The sequence below is a fragment of the Manis javanica genome, chromosome 11, assembly GCF_040802235.1.
Source record: "Manis javanica isolate MJ-LG chromosome 11, MJ_LKY, whole genome shotgun sequence".
In the NCBI taxonomy this organism is placed as follows: domain Eukaryota; kingdom Metazoa; phylum Chordata; class Mammalia; order Pholidota; family Manidae; genus Manis; species Manis javanica.
This window is the reverse complement of record NC_133166.1, coordinates 65,879,307-65,891,656: the sequence shown is the minus strand read 5'-3', so window position 1 is coordinate 65,891,656 and position 12,350 is coordinate 65,879,307. Positions and strand designations below refer to the sequence as shown.

The 12,350-nt window shown below is 52.1% G+C and overlaps 1 protein-coding gene across 7 annotated transcripts in view; it reads right to left on the bottom strand.

Annotated features, from left to right (window-relative positions):
- DGKZ (diacylglycerol kinase zeta) overlaps window positions 1–12,350 on the bottom strand; it is a 43,973-nt gene that overhangs the window by 22,753 nt on the left and 8,870 nt on the right. For 2 of the 7 annotated variants that reach the window (XM_017675724.3, XM_017675726.3), the window contains exon 1: window positions 9,469–9,771. The exons of 4 other annotated variants lie outside the window; for them this stretch is intronic. In XM_017675724.3, the coding sequence (XP_017531213.3) occupies window positions 9,469–9,629 (161 nt within the window). In that variant the 5' untranslated portion in view covers window positions 9,630–9,771. Of the gene's footprint in view, window positions 1–9,468; window positions 9,772–11,748; window positions 11,940–12,350 lie in introns of those variants that run through there. One more of the 7 variants, XM_017675723.3, reaches the window with a different exon arrangement.

Genomic DNA, 12,350 nt, shown 5'->3' with positions numbered 1-12,350 from the left:
CTTGGTAACATCAAGGATCAGACACTGGAAATTACTAGTTTACTGAGTTACGAAGATCTTCCAGATGTTGACACATCTCATACAATATTAAAAAATCACACTTGCTAACATCACTACTGACCTCATCAGCAAAGCCTAAGGTCCTCAGAAGCTGTCAGAGTCTAGATAGAGAGGAGATACAAGGTTTCCAAAAATCCTAGTATTTGCTCAAAAGCTCAAATTTTATCATCAGCAACAAATACCGATTCTGTTCTTGAAGTGACAAGCTTACTTCATCCATTTTTGAGAAAATGTCTGCTAAATACCAAGTCTGAAGAGTTCTGTCTATCAGGTGCTCTTGCTAGTTATAATGGTGTTCCTTAAAACAGCACAGCTTGCATCTCAACTGCAGAAGTGCTTTTCAAGACAACCATCATAGTTCTGGGGTGCAGCAAAATGCCTTATGTGCACTGCACATTTCTTCACACAGAATATTTTAAGAGATGTATACTCAAGGATCTAGGCTTTATTAAAATTAACACATTTTACTGCAATTTTGGTTGTTGTGTGTGTGGAGTGAAGAATACAATGGCTTCTTGCTTATGTGGGAGCCATTGCCTTGACTTGTACCAAGGTTCCAGCAGTTTTACCACCACTGCTTTTCCACTATTAATACAAATATTAATACAGTGGTAAGAGCACAAACCAGGGCAGCTCTGAAAGTTAATGAAAATAGTTTTGGCTTCACCAATTCCCTAGAAGGGTCTAGCCCACACCCAAACCATACTTTGGGAACCACTGATTTGGAAAGAATTCTAAGTCCTCCAGCCTGGCAAATGCAGCATCTGCAGTGTGGTTCTGAGCACCACATGCCTTGATACAATGCCTCCGATGGCTGATACAAACCCTTGTTTCTAACCAAGTCAAACTATTCTGTCTCCCAGTCTGGCTGTGTTTAAGCTCCCCCTGCTGGGTGCCTACACATGGCACACACATTCTGCCTAGAATAACAGCCTCCTCCCCAACCTCATATCAAAAGCCCACCTGCTCATAGCTGCCCCAGTCAAGAATATATCACTTCCACTGATAACTCCACACTACCCATTTGGTTTCTCTGCCACTAGACCCCTAGAAGTCCTGATTTTTTCAAATCCATACGCCTCATTCCTCCCACCCACCAGATCATGAGCTCCTGAGGAGCAGGGGTCAGGTCTAGTGCATCTGGGCATGCCCAGCAGTGAGTCCAGTGTTTACTGCCAATCAGCTCAGGAGGAAGGAATAGGGAATTTCATGGGGGAGTGGCCAGAGCTATAAGGGAAGAGAAGGGCTTCCTCCACTTCAGGTACCACACCCAAGGACTGACCACAAGGCCAGGCTAGTCCAGGCCACTTCTCTTTGGTGGGCACAAGGAAATGACACCAGCCTTTGTTTTAGCAGCTACCTTCTTCTCCTTTCCAGAGGACCTGAAGAGTGACAGCTGAGGCCCCTTTCTGGGCTGGATGCCATTGCCTACTCCCTACTCTCTATGGCTTTCCTTATGAAACCTGGACAACAGGACTTGATGACATGAAGTCACAAAGGGAGGGTGGTGGGCAAGGAGGGGAGAGGAGGGTCTGTCTCAGATGCCTGTGGGCTGGGCCAAGACCCTAGTTCTGAGTTCCTTGCTGAAACATCCAGTCTCTCCTTCATGTCTTGAGTCGCTGTCTCAGGGTCTGGCTCCTGGTAGGCCCTGGAGAAATATCTGTGGGATGGTTGACTGACTCATTCCTTTGGAGCCTCCCCTCCAAGCCATCCTCCCACTGGCACCAGAATCCACTCTAAAAGGCCCACTTACCCTTGATTGGCTCTCCACTGTCAGCTGAACAAAACGCAAAGCTCTGGGTCCAGCAGTCAACAGCCTCTCAGCCTCCTTTCCCATCTCTCTTCCCTACTTTTTATATTTTATTTGACAAATACACGACTCACTCTATGCCAGACACTGTTCTAAGCATTTATAAACATTAACTCACCTAATTTCATAAAAATTAATAGCTAGCACTATTACCCCCATTTTACAGATAAGGAAACTGAGGCACAAAGAGATTAAGTAACTTGCCTGCAGTCATGCAGTTAGTATGTGAGAGCTGAGATTCCAACCCAGCAGTCTGCTCCAAGTCCATGCTCTCAACCCCTCACTCTACCTGTAGATACTTCCATCAAACAAAGTACTGTGGGTCTCTTTGTGCCTGGGCACTTAGTACCCGGCAATATTTCTACCTGGAATTCCATTCCCCTCTTCTACTCAGTGGACTCTTTTTCATCCTTTTCCTCTTGGCTCAGACATTGGCTCTTCCAGAAAGTTCTCCCCAGTCCCCACTCCCAGGAGGTTAACTACTCCCATGCTTGGGCCCTCTCTTGGTTATTCTGGGTCATCAGCATTGGCTCACAAGTTGGTACCTTCCATCAGACTGACAGCCCCAGGGACCAAGTATTGCTTGTAATTGCATCCCCAGGATCTAGAAGTGGCAGACATAGTCTGAAGAATAAATGGAGGGAAAAGCCCAGGCTTCCATCAACTTCCAAGAGGGTTTTGTGCCTAAAATCTCTCTGAGAGGTCACAGGAGACAAAGGTCTTTTCAAAGGATTTGGACTCAAAGGTCCAAAGGGGTCCTGCCTGTGACCTCAAACCACATCTTTTACTCTCTGGAGCTTCAACTTCTTCATCTAATAGACGGGAAAAACAGCTGCCTTACCTTCCTCGTGGGGCTGTTGCAAGCTTGAAAGAGAAAATGTTTGTTCATGGTAACCAATTCCTCAACTTACCAAAACTTTAAAGAAAGAAAATAACTCCAGAGACCTAAAAATTAGGACAACCACTTTGGAGCACAACTTGGCATCCACAAGCTTAAGATACAGCAGCCTGTAACCAAGCCCTGGCTGGCAGAACGCACAAGGAACTGTGTGCTGGAAGAGGCTCTGAAGAATTGTTTGCCAACCAATGGCAAAAAGAAAACTGTCAACAACCTAAGTGTCCATTAACAGAAGACTGGGTGAGTAAGTTGTGGTATGTTTACAAAAAGGAATACTGTATATTAGTTAAAATGGGTTCACTAAAGCTCATGTTTCAAGATGGTTAAATCTCCAGAACAACATGAAAGGAAAAGTCTAAGTCAGAATATGGATACCATTTTTATCAAGTGCAAAACTATATGCAACAGTATGTATGTTCCTATGGATGCATATCTATGTAGGAAAAATTTTGAAACAGTTATGAGAATACAAGCACCAAAATCAGGATTATAGTTTTCTCTGGGGAGGGAGACATGGGGTCTCCATTTCTACCTAAAGCAAATTTGGTATAACGGTAGGATCAGACCATTCTAAGTGATGGGTGTTACACTATATACTTTTCTAATTGCAAAATATTTAAAGCTTTTAAAAAGATTTCAAAGTAATTTTGTAAAAAAAAACACCAGAGGCAGAACAGCTCCCTGGGATTGTCCTGGGTCTTCCATGGATGGGTTTCAGCAGTAGCATGGACCCCTGGGTGTGTTCCTTACACTGTCACATAGTAGGAACCCCATGTCTTTGGGGCCGGAAGGCCTCCCCCAAAAAGATGCCTTCCAAGGGAGGGCTCGTGGGTGGCAGGTTGTGTCAGTGGGGTGTCTGTGTGGGCTGGGAGCAGGAACCAGCTTGCTCCCTTTCACAACCACCCCCGCCTCAGTAAAATGTCAGTGAGCTGGGGAAGTGGGGGGCGGAGAGACAGGCAAGCTGTTAACCGGTGAGGTGCTGATGCGGGGTGTGGGTGGTTGCAGGCCCAGGCTCCCAGACAGCTATTCCAGCATGTGCCATGATCAGCTCAGCCCTGGCAGGGGAGAGGCCTCCACACGGGAGCTCTGAGCTGGCGCTCTGCCAGGAACAATGAGGAGGAGGTCTCTGAAAGTGGAGGGAGAGCTCTGGGTACAGACCTCTCACCATGAGACCCTAGATACAAATGAGGCCCCAGGCCCTGTGTGCTATGTCCTCCCAGGCACCTCTCCCTGGGCCACTGACCCCAGCGGCTATCAGGGCTCCTTTGAACATGTCCCTTGAGTTTGAACAACTCCCTGTACTTTGAAAGCAAGATAAGAAGTCATAGACTTGCCCCTCTACTCACACCTAGTCTGGGAGCCACATGACAACCTGGGAGCTCATGACCCCATTCTTCCTGCTCACGGGCCTCCTCCAACCCAGCCTTGCTCTCCCTGCAGCTAGGGTCCTGGTGGCAGGTCTCCCTGGAGATTCAGGAGCAGATCAGTGCATAGGTCTCACTCTAATCCTACACGACAAAAATCTCTCGATTTCACAGAGCACTAAAACTCCTTCTTAAGCTCCACCAGTTTGGGGATGGGAAAATAAAAGAACAGGAAAAAAGAGTGCTAGTAAGTAGGGTAGCCTGGTGTGAAAAGACCTTACTTTAGGCTCTGGTGTGAGCTGCATGACCCTGGGCCAGGCCCCTGACCTCTCTGAGCCTTGGCCTGTCATCTGTAAAATGGATGTAAAACCAACTACAAAGTTGTTGTGAGGATTAACTGAAATTGATGGATTTACAAGCTTCTGGCAACTAACTGCTCATTGACAGAGGAGGATGAAGTGGCACATCAATCACCTGGAGGCAGGGAACTGTAGGGGGAGGCTGGGGGTGCTCCTCTCCACAGCCTCCCCTTCTCTCCCTGAGCCGCAGAGCCCTTGGTCGCACTCACCTGCTCTCCACCACCTAACCATGTCTCTGGTGTCTCAGCTGAGGAAGGGGGTTGGGGCAAGGGAAGATGGCAGAATGATAGCTCCTCAAAGGCATCTGGTCACTGCCCTTGCCTGCCCTTTGCCCACCTGCAACTGCCTTCCAGGGCTCTGCCCTGTGGTAGGAGTGCCAGGCAGGCCCTGTGCTGAGAATCATGGTGGGGGTGGGAACTACAATGCAGGCCCTGTGAGGGGTTGATTCCCTAAGGGTAACAGAAACCTCACATATGCAACACAGGGGAAGCAGTCTAGGGGAGCAAGGAATGAGTGCTTGGCACCACCCAGAGGTGCACCTCACTACTCTCGTCCAGGAATAGGGGGTGGGTTACTGAGCCTGGATACAGGTGCAGAAGCTCCTGCTTCTAACCCACACTGTCCCTACCCCCCTGTGTCTTAGAGGATCCTGCAGGGACAGCAGCAGCTTCTAGAAGAGGTGGAGGGGGCAGGGAAGAAGAGAGGGTGAGGGCAGGCTGGAAGGTGGCAGATGAGGATTTCTCAGAGCGCAGGGAAGGCTTGGGGTCCTGTAATGTGGTACAGATTGACACAACCCTGGCATTATGGGGCAGGCTTTGGAGTCCCACATAACCCTTAGCTAGCTCTGAGACCTTGGCCCAGTCAAGGACACCAGACTGGGTCTCAATCTTTAGGGAGGGGGAGGGGTGGGCCAGGGCAAAGTGGAAGCTCCTGCCCAGCCTGCCTTCTGCCACCTTCTGATCAGCTCTGCCTTGGAAGCCAGAGTATCTGGTAACTCACCAGTAAGAGGTGTCTGTGTGTCCACCCACAGTAGGTCTTTAGTTCAAGTGGACTAAGCTCTAGAGAGTCAACCTACCCAACAATGGTAGGTGCCGCCCCCTTGTGTCACTCTAGCGATACTGCAGGACAAGTTCCCTGGTCCACTTCTGGACCTTAAAACTCTTGACAGCCTTTGTGGAGGTGTAGAGACCCAACCTCTGCTTCTCATAGGGATCAGCACAAGCCAAACCTCAGGACCAGTGTGCCCACTCACCTCCTCATCTGCTTGGGGGGTGACTGGTGAATTCTGGAGAGGGCTCTAGGAAGCCAAGGAGGGCAGCCCTATTTCTCTCTCCAATTTCCAACTGCCTGGGGCCTAAGAGTTGTCTGACTAGGGTCACTCAGTCCTTCCTCTGTCCTTGCCCAAGACACCCACTCTTGTGCTCTATTTTGCCAACTGAGAGTCCTGGGCGGCTCTGCATTCTGACGTTTGACCTTTTCGGAGTATGGCACAGAGTAAAAATGACAACAGTTATCATCCCCTCCCCTGACCCATAAGCTCTGGCAGGTGTGTGGCAGCAGAGGGAAGATGGTGAGATCCCTCCCCAGCTCCTGACCATGGCCAGCTCCACATGCATGACGTTGTGTGGGAAGCAGGCGGAGGGAGAACAGAAGGACAGCTCAGGCGCTGAGGCACCTTTTTCTCCCCAAACTGGCAGAAACTCAGGGACTCTGGCCTGTAACCTACCTCCCTTGGCAACCTGGGCCACTCCCAGTATTAGCCTGATCAAGACAGACTACTCAAAGAGGCTCCTTTTGCTCTCAGACATCCTGGTGCCACAGACAGAGGTTCTCGCCCCTGAGCGTGAGGCACCCCTCATCGTGTCCCTCCCCAGTCACTGCAAAAACGACTCCAAACCAGAGCTGCCTCTGCCCAACTGGACTTCAGGACCATGCTCACTTGGGGCCAGGTGTGGCACAACCTCTAAATGGGGCCTAATGTCTCAAACTTGTTCAATGGGTGTGTTTCCTTCCCTTTGGGAACTAATGACTTTGGGCACTAATGAAGGGCAGGAGTGTTAGAGCCTACCCGTAGGCTGAGGCTCCTTATGTCTAAATGTGTGAAGTACCAGGTAATTTCTGATGCCCCTGGGGTGCAAAACCAGCTAATCCACAAGCTGTGTGACCTGTCCAGGGTCAGGCTGCTGGGATGAGTCCAGAAGATAAGCGAGAAAGATGTGGGTGAAGCACCCTCAACATGCCAAAGAGGCTGCCACTGAGAGTCCTGGAAGATGCCAAAGAAGTGACCATGTGGAGATTGTTCTACCTGACTGTCTAGGGATGGCAAACGTGAGGCCCACGTACCATCAGTGCCCCTCCCAAGCCCATAGCAGAGAGTGCTGATCAGAGAACTCAACTGCTGAGCCAAGATCTGAATGCAGAATTCTCAACACAGCTTCAGCAGCCACCACCACTCTATTTGTTATCCTTAATCTCCCTTTCCAGCCACTGTCTATCCAGTTATCAGGCCCCTCAGCCCCAAGGTTTCAGGTATGTACAGGAGGGGAGGGGAGCAGGATGGGGGAAGTACAGAGGGTGGATGTGCAATGAAAGGTGAGAGCCAGGCTAAGAATAAGCATGGAGCCCGAGGAAAAGATGGAGGGTTCGTTTCAGCTGAGGCACTGGGGACTTTTATCTGAGACTGGTAGAACAGACAGTCCCACATAAACAACATTAAAGGAGCTGTTGCCAGGGCAGGTGTACTATTCCAAATGTCTGTATCCCCTCCTTCCAGTCAAAGCAAGGAGAGGGAGGTCAAGCCCAGTGGGCATCTGATTCTCTAAGCTCCAAGGCCTGTCAGGGGAGTCTTTCCTCCCAATGCCCTCTCCCTAATCTTACAGGATTTTCCAAATATATTCTTTTCTGAATGCCCCACTGCCCCAGCACAGTACTACTATGCAAGGGCACTCCTGACAAGCTCCCGGAAGCGTTTGATTTTCTTCTCATTAAGCATCCTATCAGATCACCTACTATCCCCAACATGATGTAATACGTGGTTCTCAAACTTGGTAGCACATTAGGAACATCTGGAAAACTTTACCAAATGCCCAGCCCCTCCTCCAGACCTGATGGGTCAGACATGCCAAGGTTAAGATCTAGGACTCTTTATTTTTCTAAAGTTCCCTAGGTTATTGTGACATTCTATTTGGGAACATCTTATAGAGAAAGGGATGTAGTTATTGGACTAGAGTGCAAACTCTGTCTCTGCGTCTTCTGAAATTGGGCAAACTACTTATATCTTTGAGCCTGTGTTTTTCTAATCTATATATAGAAAGAGAGAAATAATGCCTATCTTGCTTATTTCACAAAATTATGTAAAGGTACTTGTTGACTCTCTTACTTCTTGTTCCTCCTCTTGAATGTTCCTGAGGTTCATCCCTACATGCACAAACCTGTGCCCTGCAGAAGAGGCACAGCCACAGGTCAACCCAGGGGTCAGAATAGCCCAACACTTAGTACTCTGTGGGCAAGGACAGGAAGCCTCTGATGGAGCCGCTCCTTCCCCCTCTGGGTATTGTAAACACTGGAGGCTACATCCTGCAGAGTTGAGTGTAAAATGCTTCATCTTGCAGGACTGTGGGTGACAAAACAGAAGTAATGGAAGCTTTGCTCCCTGCCCTGTTTCCTATGGCACTGAAGCCTGCGTGGTTCTTAAGAGCCCACTGAGCTCCCCATGCTAGTGTGAGGACCCAGATCTCCGGTGGTACTTGGCAACAGCACAGGTGCAAAGAGCAGGGCCCTGGCTAGGGCAAGGCAGGCAGAGGGCACCAATCAGCATTACAGGGACGCCAACACGCACAACAGTGGGAAACTGCCCATGTTACTGGTGCATAAGCCTACTCTGAGAACGAATAGGGCAAAGATCGGAGGGCAAAACGCCATGAAGCATGGGCAACTAAAAAAAAAGTGAGAGGGAGGCCTTGGGTAGACTCCAAGTGGTCAAAGTCTAGTCTGAGTTGGCTCTGGGGTCACTGGATGATTGGCTGCAAGTTTCTTAGCCACTGGAAAAGGTCAGGGTCAGTCAGGAAAAAGTCCACAGGGCCCGATGGGATACTAATGGGGTGCACCTTCCCTCACCTTACACCAAGGCTGCAGGGGCAGGAAGTGACTCTCAGCCAACACCTCACGTGTGCCATAAGCTGCCTGCACTCAATCTCTCCACACCCTCCCCGAGTTCCTCACCAGAGCCCTAGTCAAAGCCCTGTCACAGGCACAAGATGGTGACATTTGGTGTGCTAGGCGAGGGGGAAAGATGGAGCTTCAACAGCCAGCACAGATTCTAGACTGCATCCCACCCCATCCCTTTCCCAGCAAGGACTGGAAGCAAGTAGGGTGAGAGATGCCTACTCCCAAGCAGAGGTAGAGATTGGGGGGGTCTTGCTGCTAATTAAGAGCAATGTAGAACAGGTGGCCAGGCAGCTCCAGCCCCAAGAAGACTCTTAAGTGCTGAGGAATTAAATCAGTCACCACTGCTTTGGAGACAGGCATGTGTCCTGACAGTATAAACAAGCCCAGGTTCACAGATGCCACGCAGGGTGGTAGGCAACTGGGCCCCTCCGAAGTCCAGGGCACCGGCGTGTTCCCCCCATTTCACTGGGGCCAGGAGGTTCAGAGGGGTCCCTGCTCTATCAATACCAAAAAGCGGTGAGTGACCAGTCATGGGGTCCCTACCTGCTGGTGCCAGGGGGTTAAAGTGATTCTGTACCCCTGCTGGAGAGTCAGAAGCTGACCCTGCCTCGCTACCACATAAGCGCTATAAGCTGCTGTGCCACAGAATGATCCCCACTCGGTGCCTATGCCGGGACGCTGGAGAATGACTCCCACGCGTAGCAAACGCCAAGACGGCCTTTACCTCCGGTGCCCGGGGGGACCTCCACTTAGTGTCAGTACCGCGACGGCCGAGAAATGCCTCCCGGTGCCCGCCGCCGCCCCGCTCACCTGTGCCCGAAGAGCCGCAGCCCTGGGAAGCGCCGTTTGCTGAGGCGCCGCGGTGCCTTGTCCGGCTCGGGAACCGCGTCGCGCTCGGAGCCGCTTGACGAGGCGGAGGCCGACTCGGAGTCGCTGCTCTGGGTCTCGGGGCTGCCGTCTCGCGGCTCCATTCGGCCCTAGCCCCAACAGGCGGCGGGCCCAAGGAAGACGCCCATGCCGGGCCAGCGGCCGGGGCTCAGCACGCCGGCTCCGCGCCGCCCGCCGCGGCCATGGCGCGCCCTTGCTCTGCCCGCCCCTCGCCGCGCGCCCCCGCACCCCACGCCCAGGTGCCCGGGAAGGGGCCGCCGCCGCTCCAGGAAGTGCCGCCAGCTGCGGCCACAGGACCCCGCATAGCTGGCCGGGCCGCTGCCTGCCCGCTGCCGAGCACGCCCCCTCTCTGCGCTGCCGCCCCAGCCCGCGGCGCCCTCTGCCGGCCGCTGGCCGCGCCGCAAGTCGCGTTGGCCGCTCGGAGCGGGCGGGGCTAGGAAGGGGCGGGCAACCGAGGCGAGCACGCAAAGCACTCCCCCTCTCTGCACCCCCTCCCAACCCCGCCGCGGGTCAGCCCGGATCCCACAGAATTTCTCGCTTGACACACTCGCACTGCGCGCACCCGGACACACACATAATTTCCTCCTCCCCTTAGCCAGGCCCCCTAACAACCTCCGTGCTTACAAGTGAACACTGCGAGGGCGGCCGTCACCAGCTCCCCCACACAGCCTCAGGGAATAGACAGCTCCTCTCCCGCGCACCCTGTGCCCGTTCACAGCCGCTCGTACAACCTCTAACCTCTACCCTTATACTTTTGGCTCTCCCAAGTCACACCCACGGAAACAAAAGACACACAGAGCTCCCCATACACACAGAACAAACACGCCTCAACACAGTTATGCCCACTCATTACTCGAACTAACACTTCCCACCTAACTCTCACAAAAAAATATATACCAGGACCAAAGTCACTTAGTGACCCTTGCATACACCAACAAAGAGCATATATGTTTCCCATACAAATCCATCTTTCCACAGCCATTCACAGTTGTTTCTAACCTTTTTGCACACTCATAACACGTAGCGTTTTCCCAACACAATATTCAATGGAACCTGTAGATCTGTCCTATGGTATATGAGTCACCCACGCACTTCTTACATACTCATGAATACAAACACATAAGGACCACACTGTCATTCACCAACATATAAACCCACAAAGAACATCAAAGTCTTTCTCCTATGCACAAATACTACCCAGAACACTGTCACACGTTGCCACAACCGGTTCTCTTACACATACATCACCCACCCAGAAATATATCTCAGACACACATGAAAACACCCCCAAGGACAGCAGAGGTTGTCCCTCTGTAGAGATGAGGGAAGCATTTGGAACCAGAGCCGTCACCTGGGGTGGCACAGCCAGCACACGTCCTTGGGACTCAGAGGCTTGGGCAGCTCAGATAGCCGCTGCAGGGCTGGCAAAGGAAGGCCCAGAAGCTGGAGGGCAGGGTCTTCTCCCTCCCAAGCCCTAACATCCTCTGGGGTTCAGGCAGCCCATTTTCCAGCCTTAGGCAGCCACATATGGCCAATGCTGTATGTGATCTGTGGGCAAGCCTGTGGCTTTGAGAAATAGCCAGCACCCAGGAGCTCAGAACCTCTCCCAGCTTGGAATGCAAAGAGTAACTTTCCATTCCCAGACAGAATGGAAAGAGTAACTAGAGTGGAGCTAGAAGATGTTTCCTGTGGGCCTGGAGAAGGTTTGACCAGATTGGTGGGGTACCAGCCCTCCAGCCAGCAGCAAATGCCAGGGTGACCAGGAGAAGGGAGGTAAAATCCCCAAGTGGGCCTGACACTGTCCTCCATGGATCCCTTTAAGGAAGTTTCCCAATGGTTCTGATACCAAGCTCTGAGGGAGGAGACCAGAGGCAGCTGAAGACCCTACTTGATTTGCACAAGGCCTTACAGCTTTTGACACAACACTCCTCTCGGGGCTCTTCTTCCCAGAGCCCCGTGCAATTAGTTCCTTCAACTGTTAGCCTCCTGGGAGCTCAGCCCTTCACCGTATAGTCCAACAACTCAAACGTCAGAGCTCCCCTCATTCTGCCAAGAACCCCCTTGCTCTTTTTTGAGTCTCTGCAGAGCCACTGGACAATGGTTGGGTAACCCCACTTCTTCCACCATCCTCTACCCCAGACAAAGGACTCACAGAGGGCCAGAGATCCCTGTGCCTATTCCTGGGCCACTCCAAGTACCTACTGTGTCTGGGAAGCTTCGGCTGGGATCTGTGGCACGTCCCAGGAACGGTAGCGCCACATCTGTCTCAGGGCCACCGGCCGCTCCCCTTCTTCTGTCCCCAGCGCCTGTGAGGGGCCCAAAGTTCTGGCCTCATCACAGTCTCCCCTGGTAATGTGGCCGGCCCCCGGTACGCTCATCCTGCTCAGCGACTCTCTTCCTCTTTCGGCACTTCCTGACTGGGGGGCCCTGTGAGAGGCCAGCTGGCTGCCCCAGAAGAGGACCACAGGCCTCGTAGGCACCTTCCGCTGGCTGGGGCAGGAGACTGGCTAGGGAGAGTTGCTGCACGGGAGGGGGAGGCAGGTGAGGAGAAGCCTAGCCCAGCAGCCAGAAGAGAGCCCCAAGAGTAAGAGCTTCCAAGCAGCCAGCAGACCTGTCCAGGCTGGAGTCTGAACCTCAGCCCCAGTTGGGCTTTCTCTTCACTTAACCTCTCCAATCTTCACCTCTTGGTCCTGCTGAGGTCTCCCACTTCATCTCATCACAACTACCCAGTACATGGTGGGTAGTGCCCAGCCCACACACACCTCTCTCTCCTTAACACCTCTGTGAGCATCATACCATCTAAT